Below are 24,550 nucleotides of genomic sequence, written 5' to 3'. Positions count from 1 at the left end.
CAGGATTCAGCTTCAGTTTATTGGCCCTCATCCAGCCCATTACTGAGTCCAGGCACTGGTCCAGGACTTGCACAGCCTCTCCTGATTCAGATGTCACAGGGAGATAGAGCTGCGTGTCATCAGCATACTGATGGCATTGAGCTCCAAAATGACCGCTCCCAGCGGCTTCATATAGATGTGAACCAACATTGGGGACAAGCTGGCACCTTGCAGCACCCCATAGCTCAATTGCCAAAGGACCGAGGAGTAGTCACCCAATGTTACTGTCTGAAATCAGCCCTGTAAGTAGGACCGGAACCACTGTAGCACAGTGCCTCCAATACCTATCCTGCGGAGTTGATCCAGGAGGATACCTTGGTTGATGGTGTCAAAAGCTGATGAGAGATCGAGCAGAATTAACAGGGTTGCACTCCCCCTGTCCCTCTTGATAAAGGTCTTCCATCATGGCGACCAACGTTGTTTGGGGTTGGGGCAGGGGACACGCACGCTGCTCTCATAACCCACCTGATCCCTTACTTTTTCAGGAGAAGAAATACCATTTGCAAGAGCGCGTGGACAAGGTGAAGAAGAGGGTGAAGGACGTGGAAGAGAAGTCCAAGGAATTTGTCCAGAAAGTGGAGGAAAAAAGCATTGACCTCATCCAGAAATGGGAAGAGAAATCCCGCGAGTTCATTGGCAACTTCCTGGAGATGTTTGGCCCTGAAGGTGCTCTGGTAAGGAAGCTGTCCGGCTGTGCGCCTCCCGCTCCTCTCCCTCGTCTCGGAGCAGGGGTGCCACACCGTAGCAGGAGGGCAGGATTCTCTTTCAGAGAAATGCTCAGCAGCTATTTCTCAGTCATGGGCAGGTCCAAAGGCAAAAGGGGCAGGGCCAAAATACCAAACATTTCAGCATATCTTATCTTAAAGCTTTCACTGGTGGTAACTCAGCCTTCAGAGAGGCATTTCAACCTTTTAGAAGGCGGGGGGGCACAAAAGCTGCAAATCCACCAAACAATTGGGGGAGGGGAGGGGCCTTGGGGGGGGGGTGGCCATCTGGAAAGCCCCAGATTAGCCTCCAGGTGGGCTGGATTTGGCCTGCGGGCCTGAGACTCTGCACCCCTGCCTGAGAGTTTGTGCACCTGGGTTTGCCCCTCGCTCTGACTATGCCTAACCCCTCCACATGCCCCCCCCCCACACCGGCACACTGTGTCATAGCCTGTCCACACTCACCCAGAGTCGTACAGGTGGCGGCCTCATATATGACGAGGGCCTGTTGCTGCAGTCTCTGTTGAAAGGAGAAGGCTGGTGATGGGTGAGACCATGGCGAGCGGCTGCTAGTCAGAGCCCTGGACTAGATGGACACAGTGATCTGGCTTGGTGAAGGCAGCCGCATCCCATCCAAATTGCCAACTCATTTGGGGAGTGTTGCCCTTTGGATTGTAGCCAAAGCCCTAAGGGGAGCCCTAAGTTTGCAGAAGTAGAAGAATATCTGGAGGCGGGGGCTAAGGGAGCAAGAAAGCACAAACAGCTCAGTGAGGACACAGCATGCTTGATGGCCACGGTATGCTGAGTGTCCAGAGGGGAATGGAAAGGAATGGAGTATTTGGAAAGGGGGCATGTCTGGCCTGAACACAGAACAGGTGCACTGTGCATTGCGCGGTTTTGTTGCAGGCTGTGCTTCTGTGTTCATGTGTACAACAAGCCTGCGGGGCAGGCTAGTCTGATGGAAAGCAGCTTGTTCCCAAGGCCCAGCCAGTGAGTTTCCTCCCTCAGCCAGGTTTTGGACCTGCATATCCCACCGCCAAGCCCGCCACTCTAACCGCTGTGCAACACTGCTGCTTTGGGCACCTGCAAGTTTTTGTAGAAACTGAATCCAATAAGACAGAGAGCTTTTGCCAAACTGGCGCCCTCCTGGCATGCTGGACTGAATGTGCCTGGCCAGCAGTTGATCCAGCAGGGAGAGGCGCAGGAGGCCCTGGGCACAGAGACCCAGAGCACCCTAGCCAGGGGCAGGGGCTGCGGCCTTCTCAGCCACAAAAGGCCAGCACATTTGTAGAGTTGTGCATGTGGAAGGCGCCAGGTTGGGGGAAGGCTGCAGTAAGAGATCTTGGAATTGGGCCGACCAAAAAAATTCTTTGTAAGACATCCCTAAGCAAGGATTTGCTTAGAAATATACGTTTATCCTCATCACACTGAAGACAACAGGAAACAGCTTTCAGGTTTGAGTGAGCATCTTGACTTCTCCCACCCACCCCCTCTCTGTCTTCTGCAGAAACACATGCTGAAAGAGGGCAAAGGGCGCATGCTCCAGGCCATCAGCCCCAAGCAGAGCCCCAGCAGCAGCCCCACACACGACCGCTCGCCCTCCCCCTCCTTCCGCTGGCCCTTCACCGCCAGGACGCCCCCTTCGTCGCCAGCCAACCTCTCCAGGAACAAGTCCACAGTCACCTACGACATCAGCGAGGATGAGGAGGACTAAATCCCGGCCCCCCGAGAAGAGAAGGGGACGATTCCTACGCATAATTGACCGGCCCCACCTCCAGGCAGGAAGAGAACCACCGCTGAGCTCCAGGAAGCGGGCGCCAAGAGGCTGGATCTGCTGCAGCCGCCCATCCAGGGGGCATCTTTCTCCCACACTAAGGGCTCCTGCCCAGGGGAGCGGGGCACACTGTAATGTTCTCCCGTCCCCCCCTTAGCAGTTATTTTCTTCTTGGGGAAGAGGGAGAAAAGCTGCTCTTCTTTTAAAGCAGATGTTTTCTTTTAAACCTTAGCCAGTGGTATTGAACTGAGTGCTCTGGTTGGTGGAGAAATTAGGCGGCTCACAGGGCAGGGCAGCTAACCTCTGGGCGAGCCCCTTTCCCTGGCTGTACCTTTGACCCACCGCTAGGTTTTGCCTTGCCCTGAGACAGTCCACGGCGTCCCTGTAGGCTGTCTCCGCCCCAGGACCTGCTAGGCCCTCGAGCCTGCGTGAAGCAGAGGCAGGCAGGAAGCACTTACAGCAGGCCCAGCTAGGAATCAGTTGCGAGAGAGATGGACTCTGCAGGCTGCGGCGTTATGAGACCTCATTTGGGATGCCCGTCTTGCATGCTCCCCAGTTGCCCTGTTGACGGTCCTCAAGATGGAAAAGGGAGAGGGGCTGCGCAAAGCAGTGCGTGGCTTGCAGATTCCACCGTGGCCCAGTGATGCGGTTGGTTGGTTTGTACTGCTTCTCCTGTTTCCAACTCCCCTGAAAAGAGCCCTTCGGTTTGCTTCATGAACTTGTGCCAAGTGGGCAAGGTTTGCTCCGGCTGCCTGTGAGTGTGCAGAGACCCCAACCGTGCATGACACATTGCTTGTGCCTGTGTTGAATGACAGCATTTCATCTGCCTTTGTCTGGTGCTGTCAGTGTCTTGAGTGGGAAATCTGTCACGCTGATGAGCCAGGCCAGGACCGAATTGGGTCACATTCATTCTGTAGAGCAGCCTTCCCCAACCTGGTGCCCTCCAGATGTGTTGGACTACAATCCCCCATGCTGGCTGGGGAATTCTGGGAGTTGTAGTCCAACACATCTGGAAGGCACCACATGGGGGAAGGCTACTGTAAAGTTTGGAGAATTAATCCCATTCTCTCAGTGCTCCTTCAGGAGCCAGGAAACGTGTTCCGGGGATCTCTCAGCCCTCGTGGATTGCTCTTTTGGCAAAGGCTGGTAACCTTTACTTGGTGCCCGGCATCTGGTCTTTGCAACTGTGGGGTTGGCTGGGATGTTTCCATATCTTTTCGAAATGTCCCTGCCTTACACCACCCATCACTCCTGGCCCCTGGTTTCCAGAGTGCAACACACATCGCTCTCTCCGTCTGTCTGTTCGTGCAGATCTACTCTCGTCTGTCCACGTCTGTCAGTGTTTTAAACACTAAGCAATCAGGGACCCTGTTGCCCGTTCTTCCTGACAGCTGGGAAAACAGCCCCCTTGTTGAAATATCACTTGAACATCTGTTGTTTTCCCAAGGAGTCCAGCTGGGCAAACCCAACCAGAGGGTGCAACACGGCTGTTCTTCTGCCGCCAAGTCGGCGGGCTGTTACGCGTAGCCCCCGCCATCTGTTAGCTCCACCCCCTGGAGGGTGCAGATAAGCATCACATGAAACAGCTGCTCTGTCATCTTGGCAAACTGCCTGTCTCTGTTCCCATCGGCTTTTGTTATTAACTGTATAATAAATGTTCAGATGTGACTGTCAGCTCTGTCGCTTTCTGTCTGTGGGTTTTCCCTGGATTTGGACTGTGCGCGGGTCTGCTTCTGCCGTTCCCCTGTTAAGGTCTATGTCAGTATCACTTGAGTATTGCTAGAATCTAGATGCATGTTCGGGTTGTTTCATGAGTTACGTTTCCCTACAAGATCACCTCCACTCAGGGGAAACAGGCTTGTGTTGTGAAATGTCCAAGGTGTGACGCAGTATTATTTTCCACTTTGAGTAACAGACTGGCAGCCACAGTGCGCTGGGTGTTCACAGCAGAAAAACATCAAGTGGTTAAACAACGCAGAGTTAACCCAGCAACAAACGATGGGCAATTGTTGGGTTAATTCTGGGTTGTTTAACTCCAGGTTCGGATGTCACAATAACAACCCAGGAACAACAACAACAATCCTGGGTTGTGATTGAAAGTTCCTGGGTTGTTGATTGCCTGCTTCTGCGTGGCTACAACTAACTATGGGTTAAACATCCCTCTCTGGGATGTGGAGCCACAGGACCATTGCAGCGGTAGCAGGAATGTGCGTGAATCTCGCATTTCTGTTGTCATGTGAACACTGTGTGTGGAGTTTACTGAGCTTTACACTCGCTATGAGCTACACACATGTAGCTCTCTCCTGTGACAACCCACTTGCAGGACATTTGTGCAGCTGAATGCACGAAGCACAGCCCTGCAACTCTAGCAAAAGGTGTGTCTGCTTTGAAGATCGCTGATCTCTGAAGGGGAACTTCGGAGGATTATAGATGGATACTGAATCCTTCCTTGCTACAATACTAGACAATAACACTTTTTTTAAAAGCGGTGCTAAAATCTTCCTTTTCCTGACCACCTTGGCAGCACTGCATTTTCAGCGTTGCTTACATCGCTGAGACAGCACAAGTTGAGCTGACTTTGGTCTGTGGATCAGGGTGGGGTTGGTGGCCTACAGCTTGGCGTCACCATGTTGTGCCCAAAGAGTAATTGTGCCAATTAGAGACGTGAAGGCTTGGGAGAAATGGGGACCGGGAGGAGAGGCAGGAACAGAACAAAATGGGGGGGGGGGGTTTACTACGTTTTCCAGAAATCACTGGAAAAGGGGGGATCTCTCTTTTCCCAATTTTGGGGGGGTGTCCCATTTTTTCTGGGTTTTTTCCAGGCCTGCACATCTCTAGACCCAATTTATAGCTAGTGTCCCTTGAAAGGTTTTTGCTCCCTGTTAGGGTGCACCCGGATCAGCGCATCTGGATTCTGTGTGATAGTGCTTTTTAGGGATTTGCATAGTCACCTTCCAAAATATTTGGACACATTGAGGATTTCCACACTTCCGGGGGTCAGATCTAGCAAAAGTCTGGGAGTTGCTAGCTTTTTATGCATCTTATAGACAATGGATTTGGGGCCTCCTCTGCAACCACTAGTTGGATAAGCCGTTTTCTGGGGCAGTGACCCTCCCATGCTTAGATGGGAATTATATTTCCTTCCTTCACAGCCGAATGAATCATAGAATCAAGTACACCAACTCACCATACACTAGTTCTTCATCTAACTATGTAGAAGCCCAGGTCTGTTCCTCACTTCACTACACCTTTTTAGAATGAATCACTGTTTAGGAACTCCTGGACAGAGTAAGCTCAGATCACCCCAAATTCCCATCCAGACCTGCGGTGTTGTACTTCAGCTGATGGCAGTGGTTGACTGGATGTTTGTTTACCGGTGGGAACCTGCCTCATGACCTCATGTGGCAAAGGGGAAGAATGGGACAGGCATTGCTGAGTCTAAAGCCAGACGTGGCAAGGCCTCTGTATGTGGTCCATGGATTAGGACCAATCAGTTTGTGTCATGACTGTAGGGTTGTCTGAAGGGTTTGTGTCATGACTGGAGTTGTCTGAAGGGTTCCGTGAAGGTCGTGATGATCTTGGGTCTTAGCACCCAGTTCAACGCAGATTTCACGGTGAGGCTGCTGCCGCTGCCCCTCTGATGTTTTCAAACTGTGAACATGCCAGCTTCACCCCCTGTGTTGCCTGACTTGCAGGAGTACTGCATTTTTGGCAGGGAGGGTGCAACCTGCAGTTCAACAGATTGCTAGCAAATGGCACACCGGAATGTCTGTTGCAGCTGCTCCCAACCCTCAGGTATTCTCAGTGGCCTTCGAGGGGCAAGCTCCACCATCTGTCCAGTCAACTCCTCCAATTGCTTCTATACCAGGGGTGGGCAGCTTGTGGCCCTCCAGACGTTTTGGCCTAAAACTCCCATCTGCCATAGCCAGCATAGCCAATAGTGAGGCATGATGGGAGTTGTAAACCAGAACATTTGGAGGGCCAGAAATTGGCCACCACTGATCTACAAACCAAATCCCAGAGTGTCTCTCGGGTTCATGCATCGTTTTTGGAGCAAATCTTGGGAATCATTTGTGTATGCCAGTGTTTGACCTTAACGGGAATTCATGCCACCAGCACGAGGATGCCACCTGAGCTCTCATAAGTCTTGGCTGTTGTGGGTGGTGTAATTCAGAGAATATCTCTCATGTATCTTTAGGCCCCAAAGTGCTTCCCTGTCTTTATAAGAGGTGCACCCAAGTCATTAGCCGGTCATTCTTGGATTGAACTTTTCTGTTTGGATTTCGTTATCTTAGAGTCGATCCTGTATGAATGATTTACATGGTACCAGAGTTCCATGGGGGTCTCTTTCATGCGGCTGAATCCCATGCTAGAGGAACCATGCCATTCCCTTGGAACCACGTGGTTCTGCCATGGGATCCAGCTGCAGTGGAGCAGCTCCAGTGTAACTCCAGTACAATCTGAATCATCCCCTTGCATGCTGCACAACTGGTGTAGGATGTACTAAGGCCTTCCTTAACTGGTGCCTTCGAGGTGTTGGACTGCAACTCCTATCAACCCCAGCCAGTAGAGCTGTGCTAGCTGGGGTTAATGGGAGCTGTGGTCCAACACCTCTGGAGGCCACCAGGCTAAGGAAGGCTGAACTGAAATACCTTCCAACACCCAGCTATCCGATATGGACATTGGAAGCCAACACTAAGAATCTTATTCTTTTGACCACTTGGAAAACAAGCCTTACAAGCTCCCTTCTTGATTCTGTTGTATATTCTCACTGTTGCATCATTTCTGCTCCCCATTGCTGCTACCGTTTTCCCTTCAAAAATAAAAGGTGTATTGAAAGTGTTCTAAGCAATAAATTGTCCTGGCACATCCAGCCAATCCTTCGTGCTCAAGCTTTCTGTGCTGGCCCAGTTTAGCCCTTTGAACCCAGCTGAATTTCTCAGTCGCGACCCTGCATTATAAAGCTCTATCCAGAATAACTTTCCTTCAGAAAGGAGCAAATGTATCTATAGCAGGAATCGTTTCTCGTTTTTTAGCACTAATAAAAGGAACAATGAAGGGATTTTAATTTTCCCAGTCTATATTTTTATGTAGCTTTTCTGTTGTTCATTTGAAGTATCACATTTACCATAGTCTTAGTGAAGATCTTGGGATCAAATTTTTAACACTAGAAGCTTAGAGCTACATACTGTGGTGGTCAAGATGTCCTACACTGGACAAAGGTCTTTTGCTGTCCTCTCTCCAGAGAAGCCAACACAAAAAACATCCCTAACAGACACCCCATTGGTGATGGGCGCCTGCCCTTGTAGCTGCGCCTCTCTTTTGATCAGTGTTAAATATCTCAGATTCCTGTCTCTGTGAATACAATTTCCTGGTTTTGTTGCAAGTTGAGTTTCTGTTTTATGTGTTCAGTTTTCTTTTCTTTTTTTTCTTTTGGCTTCTGTGTTTAGCCAAATAAATGTCATTTTACCCAAAACCTCTCCACAGTGTCCTTAATCCTTTGACATCAGATTTCATCTCTCTGTTTGACTTGCTCTGTTTGACTCTGTTGACTTACTTGGCCACAGTTTCATCACACCACCCAGCCGTATTTGCAGAACAGAAATGGCGTGGTGTGCTGGGTTGAGAGGGCCACAGTGTCCCCGAGTCCAAATCGCATCAGAAGGCAGAATCAGCCATGCCAGGAAGAGAGTGCAAAAAATCAAGGGGTTCTAATCACGCTATGTTTTTTGAAGGATGGGAATGGAGGAGGCAGATAATCCAGGTAGACATAGAAGAAGTGAGGTAGGATGTGGAAGGGTGAAGCAATTTGTACAAGAATGACTTCACACTGGATGGAAACAGTTGCCATAGCTGCTTGACTCAACTCAGCAAGGTCGGAAGACTAACAGATCAAAAATATCCATTTGGGGGTATAGCTGCACAAGTGTGAGTGCAAACCAGGGATACCATCCATCCATACACATGCATCATCCAAATCACACTGTGCCACAATCAGAGACCTGGCACATGCATGCTATGAGGAGCAGCCTCATATAAAAATGCCTCCTTGCCCAGTTCCAGGTGCCCTGATTGGAAGCGACAGTCCATGACTGACACAGGGTCTTTCTCCAGCCCTGCTACCTGAAGAAATGCTAGAGATGGAATGTGGGGCCAGCAAGGAGTGTTTTCTGTAACCAAGCTGTGGCACTGTTCTCAGTAATAGCCATTGGCTCAGTAACAATGCATGGGTTGTTGAAACCGTGGATTGCTGGGACCGAGTGTGAGCGAGCATGCTGCCTGCTGCACGCTTGCCACTTCGGCTTTGCATCCACTTTGCTGAACAATCCAGGAATGCCCCGTCATGACGTCTGAATCCGGCACTCTGTGTTATGGGTTAAACAACCCAGAGTTTGCACCCATGGTTTGTTGTTGGGTTCAAACTCCAGGTTGTTTAACCCTCAACACCCAGACTGCTGGGTTTGGACATCACAATTAACAACAAAGTGCAGGCGGGAGGCACCGTGCTCACTCATTCATGGGTTGAATAACCCATTAATTGCCATTACATGCGAACTACTCCAGTGAAACCAGTTCTATGGGGCAACAATGGAAGTGTGAGGGCTGCAGCAGAGTGCTAGAGCCCCTGCCTTGCACACAGAAGTCCCAGGTTCAATCCCCGGCATCTCCAGGTAGAGCTAGAAAGGAATCCTACCTGAAACTCTGGAGAGTTGCTGCCCATCAATGTCGAAAATACTGGGCTAGATGGACCAAGGGACTGACTCGGTATCAGGCAGCTTCCTATAGAGGGGGCTCCTGCCTTCAAGTCTTGCTTGTTAGCTTCCTGGAAGCATCTGTCTGGGCCACTGTGGGGAATCAAGATGGTAACTAGCTAAAAGTGGGCTAGATGAAACACATTTCAGGTGGATCCACAGTTGGCTACAGAATCAGACTCAAGTGCTTATCCATGGGATCTTCTCACACTGGGGAGAGGTAATGTGCGGGGCACCGCAGGGCTCAGTCCTGGGCCCAGTGCTCTTCCACATTTGTATTAATGACTTGGAGGAGGAGGCGCAGGGAATGCTGATCAAATTTGCAGATGACACAAAATTGGGCGGGATAGTGAATACCCTGGAAGACAAACAGAATTAAAAGTGATCTTGATAGGCTGGAGCGCTGGGCAGAAAACAACGAAATTTAATAGGGATAACTGCCAAGTTCTGCACCTAGGAAAAAGAAACCAAATGCACAGTTCCAAGATGGGGGATACGTGGCTCAACAATCCTACAAACGAGAAGGATCTTGGAATTGTTGTAGATCATAAGCTGAATATGAGCCAACAGTGTGATGTGGCTGCAAAAAAAGGCAAATGCTATTTTGGGCTGCATTAATAGAAGTATAGCTTCCAAACCATGTGAAATACTAGTTCCCCTCTACTCAGCACTGGTTAGGCCTCATCTTGAGTACTATGTCCAGTTCTGGGCACCACCCTTTCAGAAGGATGCAGACAAACTGGAGAGGGTTCAGAGGAGGGCAACGAAGATGATCAGGGGGCTGGAAACAAAGCCCTGTGAGGAGAGACTGAGAGAACTGGGCATGTTTAGCCTTGAGAAGGGAAGACTGAGGGGAGATAGGATAGCACTCTTCAAGTACTCGAAAGGTTGTCACAGAGAGGAAGGCCAGGATCTCTTCTCGATCATCCCAGAGTGCAGGACACGGAATCATGGGCTAAAGTTCCAAGAAGCCAGATTCCGGCTGAACATCAGGAAAAGCCTCCTGACTGTTAGAGCAATACGACAATGGAACCAATGACCTAGGGAGGCGGTGGGCTCTCCCACACTGGAGGCATTCAAGATGAGGCTGGACAGCCATCTGTCAGGGATTCTCTGACTTGGATTCCTGCATTGAGCAGGGGGCTGGATTAAATGGTTTTATAGGCCCCCTTCAACCTTACTGTTCTATGATTCTAAGATTCTGTGACCTTTAGTCTGACCCAGCAAGGGCTGTTCTTAAGTGGCAGAACTAGCAGCCCAGCCAAGAACCCCTCTGATTATTGAACATTTTGTTTACACTGACCACCAACTTGCAAATCTTTTTCAAAGTCAGGCTTCCTCAACCTGGTGCCCTCCAGCTGTGTGGACCTACAGCTCCCCACATGGGCACCAGGCCGGGCAAGGGTGATCTAAGCTATAACATGGATTGCCTCCTGTGTCTGTTCCAGCTGGTCTGTACCCTGCATGCGGTTGGACAGTTCACTAAAAGAGCCATTTATCTCCCTTGACCAAGATTGCTGGGTACCATTAGCACAGATCAGGAGACATGAAGGCACGCTTCCTCCAGGGTCCTGAGTGTCTTGTGGGGCAAGCCGTATCCTGGATTACACCATCACTGTATCCACAGAGCCAGCTTTCCAGAACCGGGTGCTCCAGATGTTCTGGACGTCAGCTCCCATCAGCTCCAGCTAGCATGGTCAATGATCAGCAATGTTGTGAGTTGTTGCCCAAAATATCTGGAGGACATCAGGTTGGAAAAGACTGCAGCTAAGCACTCAATACATTTCTCTTCCATATGTTCAAAATCATCTCTGGCCTACTTTTGAATTCCTGAGCGGGAAGTTGCAAAATGAATGGGCTTTGTTTCAAAATGGCTTTGCCGTTAATGTGCAACTAAAGAGCTACGTTAATGACCTTGAGTCCAGCTTGGCTCACAGCTCTAGTTACTAACCATGTGTGAAATTCAAAAGAAGGGGGTTGCATCAAAATCCTCTCTTCATTAGTCTCCCAAGCATCAGGGGTAAATTCAACATAAGCCCTACTTAGAGTACACCCATTGAAATGAATGACTCACTTAAGTCCTATTCATTTCAATGGGTCTACTCTAAGTAGGACTTAGGTTGGATTTTACCCCTGGTGTTCAGAGGGATGACTAGGGACCTATCTGTGCTGTGACTCTGCAAGATGTTGCACTGGGTGCAGAATTTAGTTTCTTGAGAATCTTTCATTTCAAAAAATGTATGCTTTCAAGCTATTATGGCTGTGAAGAGAGTTTTGGGCAATACCTGCTCTGAACTCTCAGAAGCCAGAAGGCCAGCCGAACAAGATTTCTGGTGGTCAGGAACAGGGGGCTCACTGCCCTACAAACTTGCCCCTTCCCATGGCTAGCAAAACCAGAATGAATAATCCAAAGCAGCTATACGCATATATTATGCAAATTAACCCAATTTACATGGGTTCTTCAGGTTGAAGAATTCCACTTTTTTGTATGCAGATGTTTGGATTGTGTGGCTTCTAATTTTTATTTATTTATACAATATGGGTTCTTTCTGAACATGGAGATCACACATGCAACCATTATGCCTAGTAACCGCTGAGACCTATCATCCATGCAGTTCTCTCCTCCCTACAACCTCGAAAGCAGGAGCAGGCAACCTGGTGCCCTCCAGATGTTTTGGACTTAGGGGTGGCGGAGAATTTCTCCACGAATCTTCGAGAGGCTGAATGCCAACGCATTCGGCCCCCTGAAATTGGTGGGGAAATTCTCTGCCAGCCCCCTGCCCCCCCCCCCCCGGGATGGGACTTACCATGGCCGAATGTCCCTCTTGGTGGCGGGTCCCGGCGGCGGTTCGGCGGCATTTCGGCGGGGGTGGCGGCCGGTCTCCAGACCGGCTGCCGCTGCCGCCATTGCAAAAAAAAAAAAGTAAAGTAAAAAAAACAACAAAACACCCGTGATAGGCTATGTAACGATTTACGTAGCCTATCATGGCTAGATTCCCAAAGTCAGCCGTGATAGGCTACGTAAATCGTCACGTAGCCTATCACAGGTGACTTTGGAAAAAAAAAAAGCGCATACGCAAATGGCGGCGGCCCATGGCGCCGCCATTTGCGTTCCTTATTTTGGCACATCTAGTCTATGTAAACATTTACGTAGACTACGGCGAAAATAAGGGAACACTATTTGCGTTGCCCTTATTTTCGCCGTAGTCTACGTAAATCTTTACGTAGACTAGACGTGCCAAAATAAGGAACGCAAATGGTGGTCCCCATGGGAGCCGCCATTTGCGTACGCACTTTTTTTTTCCCCCAAAGTCACCCATGATAGGCTATGTGACGATTTACATAGCCTATCATGGCTGACTTTGGAAATCTAGCCGTGATAGGCTACGTAAATCATTACGTAGCCTATCACGGGTGTGTGTGTGTGTGTTTTACTTTTTTTTTCGCAGCTGGGTAGACGGGGTGCTTCTACCCGGCCTGAATTTCGCCGGCGAGGGATGGGGCGCCTCCCCCCCGGCCTGAATTTCGGCCGGGCGAGGCGGGGCGCCTCCCACCCCTCACCTGAACTTCGGGGGGAGAACCGAAGCGCCTCCCCCACACCGCAAAGCAAGCTTCGAGAACAGGTAAGGGACTTTCGTCCATCCCTATTTGGACTACAGCTCCAATCAGTCCCAGCCAGCATGGGTAATGATCAGGAATTACAGAACGTGTAGTCCAAAACATCTGGAGGGCACCAGGTGTCTACCCTTGTTATGAAACCTCAGCCACTTTAACAATAGGTGCCCATGTCTCAGTCGTCTTGAAGTCATCATACAAAGGCCTGGATAATTTAGCATGTCCTTGTAACGCGCCTGTCGTAAGCAAGCATCCACCCTGGCTCCTTCCCCACTCTCCAGCCAGCTGCCTGCAAATGACCTCCAGGGAAGGGATGCTGTCAGCCTGGGATTCCACAGCAAGAGTCCTGTGCCTCTCATGGTCCCCTGGACTGGGAAGGTCTCTCGGTGTCCCGGCTCCTTCCAGCTTAGTGTTTGGTGACCTCCATCTTGTTCTCTGGAATCCCATCCAGACAGCAGCCCGCCTTGTCATCCTGCTTCCTGTAGTACATCCTGACCAGAACCGCCATGATGAAGGTCTCTAGGATCAGCAGCTGCATGTGCATCTCTTTGGGCAAAACATGAGACAAAAATGAGTTCCACCCTCTTCCAGCAGAACGGTGGTTGCTTCTGTGGGCTGCTCCGATGGCTGCCTCGCCTGACCTGGTGCCCTCCAGATGCGTGAGACGCCGACTCCCAGCATTCCCAGCAATGGCCAAAGCTGGCTGGGAATGCTGGGAGTTGCAGTCCACCACGCCTGGAGGGCGCCACGCTGGGGGGAGGCCGCTCTGTGGGCAGTGGTGCAGGGGGAAATGTTGAAGTGCTGGCGCCAATCAGGGCAGCCCCACTGCCACCCCTTGAGGAGGGTCCAGACCTGCAGGCAGCTGTTTTGGTCCATGCCAAGAAACCCCTTCTGGAGTTTCCATCGGCTGGGGGCAGGTCTTTTGCAAAGCGCATGGCTCTGAATTGCCCATTCAAGTCCAAGCCACCCCAGAGCATTTCGCCGTACAACAGGGATCGCTCACAACCGTGTCTCGTTGTGTCCACAGTGTCCACCCCCACCCACAGCTTCTGTGAGGACTGCAGCTGTGCTCAGAGGGAGCAGTCTGAGGGGGCTGGCAGGGGATGTCTGTGCTCGTCCAAAAGCCAGCCTGGTGAGCCCTGACTCCACTGCGCTGCTCAGAATTGTAGAATTCCATCAGAATTTTAATCATCACGCTAACTAGGTCAGGGTGGCCAGCAGGTAGATCTCCAGATGTTTGGGACTTCAACTCCCAGAAGCCCCTGCCAGCACGGCCAATGGTCAGGAATGCTGGGAGTTGCAGGCCAAAACAGCTGGCGATCTACTTTCTTCCCACCCTGGAGCCAGGTCATGCATGGAGCCGATTCAGGCACTGTAGGGAACGGCCCTCGCTCCATGTTCCCTCTCCATCCTGCCCGGCCCTGCCTTGGACTTAGGGTTGCCAACTGGCATGGGGACCGGGGGAAGGAATAAAAGAGCCTGCACCCACTTTGGGCTTTGCTTTTGTTCTTCTGGATTACCAGAAAAGCACAGGGTACAGGCCGTTTGTCCTTTTGGCCATTTATTTGTGAAGCTACTACAAGTCCCACCATGCCTGGCCCATGGGCCAGGCCAGCTGGGGTTGATGGGAGTTGGGAGGGCAGTAACAATCAGAGGACCGCAGGTTCCCCCACCCCTGGCTGAAGCCCCAGCAGGCAGGGCTGAGATACTCACGCTGGGACCGCGCTCTGGAGGAAAATGGTGGGGAGCAGGCAATCTGGCCGCCATTGCCCAGGATGCTGAAGATGGACGGCTGCAGTGCTGTCAGGATGAGGAGAGCCTGGAACCAGCAACAGAGGAGAGAGTGGCTGAGGCGGCTCTGGGATGCCCTCCAGATGTTTTGGTGCCCTCCAGGTGTGTTGGGCAGCAACTCCCGGTAGGGAGTTGTTGGCCAACACATCTGGAGGGGGCCAGGTTGGGGAAGTTGAATCCCATCCATCCCTCTTCCTAGCAGTTCACTTCAGACAGGCTTACCTGAAAGCAAGCAAACTTGCACCCCACGTTCTGTTTGGCCAGGTGTGTTCTGGCTTGCCGGAACAGGACTCCCAGCGCCCACAGGGCAAATATGGTGGACACGCCAAGGAAGGTGTTCATCCAAAGAGCCACACTCGTCCCTGAGATCTAGATGCCGAAGAGAACGGGGGCGGGGGGGCAGCAGGTGAGTGCGGGATGGCTGAACTCAGTGGGGCTCCTTGAAGGATGGGCCGCCCCGTGCCTTGAATCCGGCCGGCTGGCCTTCCCCAACCTGATGTCCTCCAGATGCGCCAGGCTGGAACTCCCAGCATTCCCAGGCAGCATGGCTGGGGATGATGGGAGTTGGACTCCAACACATATGAAGGGTGCCAGGTTGGGGAAGGTTGTGTTAGGCATACTACCTACACTGGGGTAATTTTAACCACAAGGAGGAGCCATGGAACCAAATTGCCAAGAGAGAAGCTATTATTATCAGGTTAGGCAGTGGGATATTTGAGTAATAAATGTTAATGGTAGCTTTTTGTAAAGTTCAGTTCCCTGAGAACTGGAAACCCTCCCTGCTTCTTGTCCAGACATTTTGACACCTATCAAATTAGAAGCCCTGGAACCTCCTTTATTCAAAAACAAAGCTGGAGCTGAGATTACCAGCTAATCCACACTGGTGCAGTGCAGTCCAAGACCCATGGAAGACACATGCCCCTGATTTAGCCAGAGCAGTACCCCCCTCACCCGCAAAACAGTGGCCACAGTACAACATCAGGCTGTCCCATAGGTCTCCCTATGGCCAGCAAAAGCAGAATAAGCTGCATATATGCAAACACATGCTTACAGTGTCCGTTTGCATTTACCCTGTTTAGAGATCCCTTTGAGAAGAAAAAGGTTTCCCAGGCATGTTAGAATGAGCTATTGCCACACACAACCATGTCGTACCAGCTACTACCAACCTGGCGCCCTCCAGGTGGGCCGTACTATGACTCCCATCACCCACAGCAAGGGCCACCATTGGCAGTGCTGACCGAGGATGGTGGGCTTTGTAGTCCAAGGCATATAGAGGGTGCCAGGTTGGGGAAGGCTGGCAAAGAGGACTATTCACAAGAAACTCGTGCGGTCAAAATCATCCCGTGATCCAGCATTCCCTGCCGTAAAGGGGACAAATAAAGGAAAGGGACACTACAAGCAGTCCAATGCTCTCCTTGTTTAACCTGTTCCTCCTGCTCTGTGCACGAGGGTCTCTGGTGGCCTCCTAAGCAACTACTGACAGCCCCCCGGCTTGCTTCGCCCTGGAGAAAGGAGCCCCTCACATGCATCTCTCATCAATTTTATTTTAATAGGCACGACCATTACTTACATCTGCTGTGTTATACAGGCCTTCTGTGGTCAAAACTAGCCCAAGAAAGGCGAAGGACAGCCTGAGGAAGGCGTACTGGAAGGTGCCTAACAGCATGAGCCTAAGTTTTCGTCTGTAAAGAGAGAAAGGTGGGAGGTGTTTGTTCCTGGGAAATCTGTGCATCCCAGTCAACGTTCAGGCACCCATCATCTATGCTAGAAGAGCCAAGCTGAGGGTTGTTTGGCACTCGCTGGACCAGGCCTGAGTGAGCTGCTCTCTCATCCTCCCTCTCCCCAATGCAGGGATCAATGCGCCTCCTTACCAAGAGCTTCCACTCCCCCACTCCTAAGAAACTCACAACATTAAAAGGTGCATTTCATCATCTCCCCTAATCAACCATTTCACATAATGACCAGGTTCACACAATCGTGGTGAGGGAAAGAAGCCATGGTGGCTTATTTCCTCCACCGCACATGCTGGCCAGCTTTTGAATATTCAAGCCATGAACATGGCTTGCCATGTTGTGCAAACCCAACGAGGGTGAGTTGTTGGCATAGTTAACAAACCACGCACAACCCCAAAACAGTCCATGGGTTCTGGTGGTTAGTTAACCACACCAACAATCCACCATCACCCGGTTCACACAACATGACAAGCTGAGGTCACAGCTTGAATATTCAAAATGGGGGCCTGCATGATGCAACAGGCAAATTAACCCACGGTGGGCTGTTGTATGTGTGAACAGGTCCAATGTCTAGTTTAGCCGTTGAGCACAACCACATGGTCTGGTCCCCATACCCTGAGGCAGCCTTCTCCCAACCAAGTGCCCACAAGATGTACTGAACCACAACTCCCAACATCCCCCACTTGTCCCTTCCTGGTCCTTCTCCATCCACCTTGATGAACCCAAGATGCTCTTAGGCAGGGGTGTTGAACCTCAGGTTCATGGGCCAAATTTTGGCCCTCCCGGGGTCCCAATCCAGCCCTCTGGGGTTCCCCAGATGGCCACACCCCTTCCCTGGGCCCCATCCACTTTCCCCCAACCGCCAATCATTTGCTGGTTTCCCAGTTTATGTGCCGGGTTTTCCCCATTCTAAAAGGTTGAAATGCTTCTCCGAAGTCTTTGTTACGGGCAGCTAGAGCTTTAAGCTGAAATAGGCGGGTATTTCTGGCCCTGGCCCTTTTGCTTTCAGCCCAGCCACCAGTGGAATGTGGCCCCCGACAGCTTGTAGGCAACTGAATTTGGCCCTCGGGCTGAAAGAGGTTCTGCACCCCTGCACTAAGGAATGCCGACTAAGGACCCTGATGTAAGCCTAGCTGTTTCCCTAGCCCACTCGGTGTAGGATTTCTGGTGTACGATTTGCTTTCCTGTTTTATTGTGTCCCCTCCCTACTTCCCTTCCCTTGCCCCTTTCATCTTTAAACTTGCTTAATTGGACTATGGGGCTGGATGCCTTTCTCTCTTTGGCCCGTGAAGGGTTGGTTGCTTCCCCCACGCTGCCTAAGCCCTTTGGGTGCCAAGCAAGACAGTGAGGAAAGGAAGGACGGGCTAAGTGCTTACCAACAGACACCGGAGCACTGGCCAGCTGCCTTCCTGCTCCTGAGCGAATGCCTGGAGAGCAGCAGGATCCCACCCACCTCTGTGTGACCAAGCTAAGGGCGGGTGGAGGCAAAAAAGTGAAGGACACATGAAGGGTGGCTCGGATCAGTGGCCTGCCCTAGAGGGCTCGCGCTGGCCACAGCGCGAAGATGAGACCCATCTTCTCCTTCTCCCCACTCACTTGCTTATTGTGATGCGAGGGCAGCAGGGGCAGCAACAGCAGCACGGCCCGGTGTTGATATTCATGGGGGTGTCCTTCAAGGCCTTGAGCACAGCCGCCGGCCCCCCAAAACCTTCCACCATCACCAACATCATCAGGTGGAAGCAGACCCCAAAGTACCTGGCAATGAGACAGGACAGGGCGGCCTTAGGGTTCTTTTTGAACTAAAAACTCCAGAAGAGCCCTGCTGGATCAGGCCAAGGGTCCATCCGGTCCGGCATTCTCTTCACACAGTGGCCAACCAGCTGTTGACCGGGAACCCACAAGCAGGGCAAGAACGCAGCAGCACCCTCCCGCCCATGTTCCCCAGCAACTGGTGTGCATAGGCTCACTGCCCCTGGTGCTGGAAGGAGCACAGAGCCATCAGGACTGGTAGCCAATACTTCCCAGGTGACTGGTTCTTCCCGCTCCCTGCCCGCCATCGTCATGAACCCCATAGACATGGGGTTCCTCACCACCCCCGCCAGCCAGGCAAAGGGGCTGCCCCAGTTTGGGCCTTGCCCTGTGCAGAGCGAGGGGTCTCCCTTGGGAAATACTCACGAGGCAATGGCTGTCTCCACCACCGGCATGGAGCGCGGGACCCAGAGTGCCGTCAGGCAGAACACCGAGGTCACCTGGCAGAGAAAGGGAGGCAGCCCAGGCTGAAACGCCGCCAAGTGAGACGCAGGATGTGCACACAGGCCCAACGCCGCCAAATGGGACGCAGGATGTGGACACAGGCCCCCGACAGAGGTCGCAGCAAGAGAGGTGCCCCAAATGGGGCAGTCAGCTCTTTTCTGTTCTTTTTCCTTGGTGCCTTTCCAAGAGCAGGCAAAGCCCCTTAGGTGTTTGGCCTACAGCAAGGGAGCACGAACCGCACCCGGCCTTTGACTCCAGGTTGTGCAGCACCCACCCCCTGCCCCCCACAGCCCAGCTGATGAGCTGTGTGCATGCGTGCAAACGGCTGGACTGCTGATGCATTGTTTTTATAGATCTCTTACATTTTGTATAATATATTAGCTATTGAATTAAAAGTTGTAATACTTGTTTGTTGCTATATTTTTATACCTAGAATTCTCCTTATATCTATTTTGCTTCACTGCAGGGAAAAGACCACTGATGTTAGCAGAAGTGAGACAGCAAAGCAAACTGGAGTCATGGGGGAGAGGAGGGGTGGTTTTCTTCAGCTCCGAGCAGTCAAAAACCCAATGTAAAGGCATTTAAACTTTAAATACCCTGCTCTTTAAACACCTTTAAAGGTATTTAAAGTTTAAATGCCCATACCTTTAAATTTTAAAGATATTTAAAGAGCAGAGTATTTAAAGTAAAACAAAAAAAAAATCATAATTTCCCAGGGGCCTGCCTTTTTTATTTGTTTGTTTATAAATAATAACATTTTTATATGGCCTTTCAATATCAGTTTCCAGGGCGGTTTACAGATAAAGTAATTCATCGTGAGCATAAAAATCAATAATAAAACACCAGAAACAACCATTAAAAGCAGTATAAAAAACAGATCAAGGCTTTTGTAAAAGTCTGGGAGAAGCAGAAGGTCTTTGCTTGGTGCTCAAATGGAAAAAGTAGCAGCACAGGTTCCCAGAGATGGACACGCGTGGCAAGATACGTTTCTACTGCCATCCAGTAGCAAGGGATGGGCACTTACGGTGGGTGCTGAGCTACTCCAGATGAGGGTTTTCATCTTGACAAAGCAGCGGACCTTCCTGGAGAGATACAGGGCATCTTCTGCGAAGATGATGACGGACAGCAGTGTGAGCAAGGTCACCATGCCAGTGATGGCAAGGTCCACAGAGCTCTGCTCTGCAAGGGAAGGTGAGCTGCTATTACTGCAAGGGGCATCTCCTTAATGCACAAAGACCCACGACCCTGCGCCAAGGCTCTCCACGTGGGGAGGGCACGTCAAGCAAGCCCTGGCCCGCAGTACGCACATATTTTCACTTAAAGCTCTTACCTTCAGAGAGGCATCTCAGCCTTTCAGAATGGGGAACCACCAAATGATCCATGATCAGGAGAAAAGGGATGGGGCCAGGGGAAGCAAGCAGGCTCACATGGGGAGCCCTGGAGGGCCAGATTGGGACCCTAGGAGGGCCAGATTTGGCCCACGGGCCTACGGTTCAACACCCCTGTTTTAAGGCACGGGTAGGCTTTTGTGGGAGAAGGTTGTCCTTCTAGTATCTGGGGTCTAGGCTGCTTACTGCTTTATGTAGTATGCCCAATATTTCTCTTTAACTGATCCAGAAATGACCTCTCCACAGCTGGCATACAGACATGGATAGTTTTACTGTTATGGAATATAGTTTGCTTAAAGGAGAATCCCCCACAGCAAAACAAAAACAATGCTGCACAACCATCCCCTAAATAACGGGAAAACAAACATCCTTGTGCTAGGTAAGTCACTTAGGGCACAATCCTATGCATGTTTAGACAGGGAAAAGGCCTACAACTCCCAGCATTCTGCAGCCAGCATGGCTGCACTGGGAATGCTGGGAGTTGTAGGACTTTTTTCTGTCTAAACAATGTGTAGGATTGTGCCCTAAGTGTGATTAAAACAAAAAAAATCCTTTATACTGATCAGCAATGCCCTTCTGCCTTCCCCACAGGGCAAACAGGCCAGTCTCTGCAGAAAAGAAGAAATGGACATAAATCTGACTCCAGAAATGGCAGTATTCAACAACCGGTGGGAGAACACTTCGGCCTCCCAGGGCACTCTCTCATTGACCTTAAAGTGGTCATTATGGAGCAAAAATCTTCAAAGGGAGATTAGAGCAAGAGACGGCTGAACTAGAAGGCATCCACAGGTTCAATTCCATCACCAGAGGTTGAATTGGGAGAAAGGATTTTTATCACACTACATGTGTTCATTGGCATACCTAGGGCCGGGGTGTTTGTGCTACCAGCACTGCCACTGGAAATGAAGTGATTGTCACTATCAGAACTTTCTGCATTTAATTTCCTTCTGACTTCGCTGGCTTTCCTCACACAGAGCTTTTATCCTGTGATTGAGACGGCTCCTTCACAGACATTTGCGGGCTCTTTACATGAAGCCGTGAACCTCCAGGGCGTCTCCTGCGCTAAATGCCCTTTGTGCCATTTTTAAATAGATCGCAGAAAATGAGCTATCAAATTACCTCATTGCGTTCCACTTGAGTTCCCTCCATGAAAAGAGGAAAAGCGGCAAGAAGGAGGATCAAGATCAATGAAAGATATGGAAGACTCAGATATGGGGAGAAGGAGGGGGAAGGGGAAGGGGAGAAGGAAGCACGTGAAAAAGGGAGTCCTTGTGATCCTGCATTTAAAATGGAAGCAGAAAGCCTCGTTTTAAATGCAGGATTTTAGGCTGGTGTAGAGATGCCCACTGTTTACAATTCCCTCCCCGCTACCCCCACCACCACAAGTACCATATGTACTATATATAAACCTGAAACTCTCTATAATATTCCATGCATTTGATGAAGTTGGCTTGACGTCCACGAAAGCTTGTGTTGCAATTCATTTGTTAGCTTTTAAGGCCGCAATCCTATCTAGATAGGCGGGCGCCTCCGAATTTGGAGGTGACCGCCTATCCAAAGCAAGGCAGGAGAAGCACGGGCGGGATTGTTCCCTCCGCGCCTCTCCTGCCCTGTTTTTTCTGCTGGACAGCCATTTTCGGTTGTCTAGCTGCGGGGGGCGAGAGGGAGAGGAGGCTGCTGTATGACATGTAGGGTGTGTCGTACATGCAGTTCCACTCTCCCTGCCCTGGAACGCCCCCAGCCCCGCCCCTTTTCAGCTGCTCCGTGCTCCTCTTCTGAGCGCGGAGGTTGGGGCTTCTCCACGCTGCCTCAGAGGCAGCGCGGACGTGGGGGGAAGTGGGTCTGAGCAGGCTCTGAGGTCGGTCCCGGGAAACTGCATATCCTATGGCCATCTAGCCGCTGCCTAGCGGCCATAGGATCGCTCCCTCCCACAAGACTCTTTGCTGTATTTGTTGCACTTTGGGAGTGCCTACTGGACTAGTTCCACCAATGGTCTAAAGCAGCCGCATAGAGTCAGTATCACTGCTAATAGCCAAAGACAAGTTGTAGCATATTTCCAGGGATGTCCTCTCACCTTGCCGACAAAGGTCCGCATAATCAAAGCTATGGTTTTCCCAGTAGCAACGTATGGCTGTGAGAGCTGGACTATGAGGAAGGCTGAGCGCCGAAGAATCGATGCTTTCGAACTGTGGTGCTGGAGAAGACTCTTACGAGTCCCCTGGACTGCAAGGAGGTCAGATCAGCCCATCCTAAAGGAAATCAACCCTGACTGCTCATTGGAAGGACAGAGACTGAAGCTGAAGCTCAGATATTTTGGCCACCTAATGCGAAGAGAAAACTCCCTGGAGAAGACCCTGATGCTGGGAAAGACTGAAGGCAAAAGGAGAAGGGGACGGCAGAGGATGAGATGGCCAGACAGCATCACCGATGCAATGAATATGGACTTGAGCACGCTCCGGGAGAGAGCGCAGGACAGGAAGGCCTGGCGTGCTGTGGTCCATGGGGTCACGAAGAGTCGGACACGACTGAACGACTGAACAACAACAACCTCTGCCTTCTCAGGGAAAGATTCAGCCAGGTAAGAAGAACAGAGTGAATTTTATTACAACTGTACACCTGGGACCACGCCACCGGGACCACCCCAGTGCAGTCAGTAGAGCTCAGCGCTCCTGCCGTGTCTGTTCCCTGGAGTCCCCTGGGCGCCCCTCCGGAGGATTCTTTGTGGGCTGCGCCACGAGACTGAGGTCCCTTCCTTGTGGTGCCCCCCAAAACTTACGGCGCAGCGCCTGCAGTGCAGTCGGCGGCTGGGAGAAGCAGGCGGCTGGGATGCTGAAATTGTGAATCAGCAGATGGATCAATTCCGGGGGGAACCTGGGAGAAGAGGGAAGAACGGCCGCCCGCGTGAGACGTGGCTCCGTCCCGGCTCCGTCTCACCCACCACCCACCTCCCAGCACCCCGGAGTGGTTCTGAGCTGCTTTCTCCAAAAGCGACCAGAGGCCTGCGAGCGCACGCTTCCCCACCCACGCTGCTAACTCGTGGGAAAGAAGTTGCCCACCCTGCCTGAGCAAGACCGGGGGTGTCTTTCCTCAGCTGCAACAGGAAACGTTTGTTTCATCCATCCATTCGCAGGTAACTAGCTAATAAATGAAACGAATTTGGTGTTGGTTTTGAAACAGAAATTCTTCCAGTTATCAGTGGGTCAGTGCTATTCTTATCTTTAAAAAAAAGATAGTAATAGATAATCTTGGCCACGATTCCACCAGGATATTCTGCTCCACAGCTCCCACTGAAAGAAATGGGAGTTTGTGCAAGAACCTAACTTGTTCATACACACTCCTCCCATTCGTTACAATGAGACTGTGTCTAAGCACAGCAGCTTAGACTGGATTGAACCCGTCATCTTAGCCTGATTTGTTGCCATTTGTTACCATTAAAAAAAACCAGTTCTGTCACAATAGCACAATACTGGGCTTCTGGACCACATAAGTTTAGCGAACAATGAAAGAACTGCTGGCCATACTGATATTTGCTTCCTTGCAACTTAGAAACTGGGTTCCATAAAATTACGGCATCTGCACTCTTGATAGCTGGTGAACGTTATTGCCAAGAAGAGGCACACATCTACAGCAGTCGTGATTCTCTTACAAGACATGCCTATACATATCTACTCAGAAGCAAGTCCCACTGAGTTCGGTGGAGCTTACTACCAGGTAAGTGGATATACTAGATTGCTGCCTGAATGGTAGTCTACCTGAATGGTGGCCATCATCTGAATGGTGGCCAATTGTCCGGTATAGACCGCTGATGTGTCATCCGTGGGTTTTAATGAAGGGAAGGAGGTGGTCTCCTGATAGCGGGGAATTTGTCTCCAAATCAGAATGATGTGCCCACCAGATCTTGAACAAGGTGACAGACACACACAGCCAGGTGCTGGGGGCAAGCCCTGCTATGGCCCGCGCTCACCTTAGGCCCTGCTTAGAATCATAGAATCATAGAATAGTAGGGTTGGAAGGGGCCTACAAGACCATCGAGTCCAACCCCCTGCTCAGTGGAGGAATCCAAGTCAGAGCATCCCTGACAGGTGGCTGTCCAGCCTCATCTTGAATGCTTCCAGTGTGGGAGAGCCCACCACCTCCCTAGACTCAGACTAAGGCTTCATGTGTGGCTTAGTCTGTTTCTCTCCTCACCCACCCCAACTTTCAGGCAGGAGGGCCTGGATACCTGAGGCCTGAAGACCTACAGAAGGGAACCCAATGCCTCTCAGCCGGATGGCACTGTACAAATAACCACCACCACCCAGGGGCCTCTTTGCTGCTTACCTGGGGTCTTGCACCAGATCTCCCAGTGGGTCCATGATTCCCCCGCTCTGGACAGCTTCGCCATGAGCTGCCATCAGCCCTAGATCCCACGAGAAGCAGCGTTCTGATCACAGCCTCTTCTCCGGCTGTGTCTGCAAGGCAGGGTCAGAGTCCTCCAGCGCACTGCTGTTCCTGGGAGGGT

At 51.1% G+C, this 24,550-nt stretch overlaps 2 protein-coding genes across 13 annotated transcripts in view; one reads left to right on the top strand and one right to left on the bottom strand.

The window, feature by feature from the left end:
- The window catches only part of PCYT1A (phosphate cytidylyltransferase 1A, choline), a 34,107-nt gene extending 26,124 nt beyond the window's left edge, over nt 1-7,983 (top strand). For all 3 annotated transcript variants that reach the window (XM_084847779.1, XM_084847780.1, XM_084847782.1), the window contains exons 8-9: nt 525-713; nt 2,251-7,983. In XM_084847779.1, coding sequence (XP_084703905.1) covers nt 525-713; nt 2,251-2,457 — 396 coding nt within the window. In that variant the 3' untranslated portion in view covers nt 2,458-7,983. The remainder of the gene's footprint in view (nt 1-524; nt 714-2,250) is intronic.
- Nucleotides 7,959-24,502, bottom strand: SLC51A (solute carrier family 51 member A). Of its 10 annotated transcripts, none has more exons than XM_084847769.1 (10): nt 24,370-24,502; nt 22,826-22,920; nt 19,686-19,840; nt 18,584-18,657; nt 18,005-18,163; nt 16,246-16,357; nt 14,898-15,044; nt 14,598-14,703; nt 13,306-13,430; nt 7,959-11,932 (listed from the first exon to the last, which is right to left on the bottom strand). In XM_084847769.1, exons 1-10 carry the CDS (start codon nt 24,441-24,443, stop codon nt 11,873-11,875), a joined length of 1,107 nt encoding a protein of 368 aa, XP_084703895.1. In that variant the 5' UTR covers nt 24,444-24,502; the 3' UTR covers nt 7,959-11,872. The 10 variants fall into 10 exon arrangements, with proteins under 10 accessions (XP_084703895.1, XP_084703900.1, XP_084703896.1 ...); XM_084847774.1 differs by having other exon boundaries at nt 9,659-12,446; nt 12,522-13,430; XM_084847770.1 differs by having other exon boundaries at nt 9,673-11,924; nt 13,090-13,430.
- Nucleotides 24,503-24,550: the final 48 nt, after the last annotated feature.

Source organism: Heloderma suspectum, chromosome 3 (genome assembly GCF_057233095.1).
Source record: "Heloderma suspectum isolate Gila_16-S chromosome 3, 16-S_ref, whole genome shotgun sequence".
NCBI lineage: Eukaryota > Metazoa > Chordata > Lepidosauria > Squamata > Helodermatidae > Heloderma > Heloderma suspectum.
The sequence above is the reverse complement of the archived record's forward strand: the minus strand, read 5'-3'. Positions and strand labels throughout refer to the sequence as shown.

What these genes read in the sequence shown, in the direction of transcription:
- SLC51A (XM_084847769.1), bottom strand. Translation starts at nt 24,443, where the DNA reads ATGGCAGCTCATGGCGAAGCTGTCCAGAGCGGGGGAATCATGGACCCA. An exon ending in GGAGTAGCTCAGCACCCACC is followed by an intron (nt 18,658 to 19,685) that starts GTAAGTGCCCAT and finishes TTTCTCTGCCAG; the next exon opens with GTGACCTCGGTGTTCTGCCT. An exon ending in TTCCAGAGAACAAGATGGAG is followed by an intron (nt 11,933 to 13,305) that starts GTCACCAAACAC and finishes AAACATCTGGAG; the next exon opens with GGCACCAGGTTGCCTGCTCC.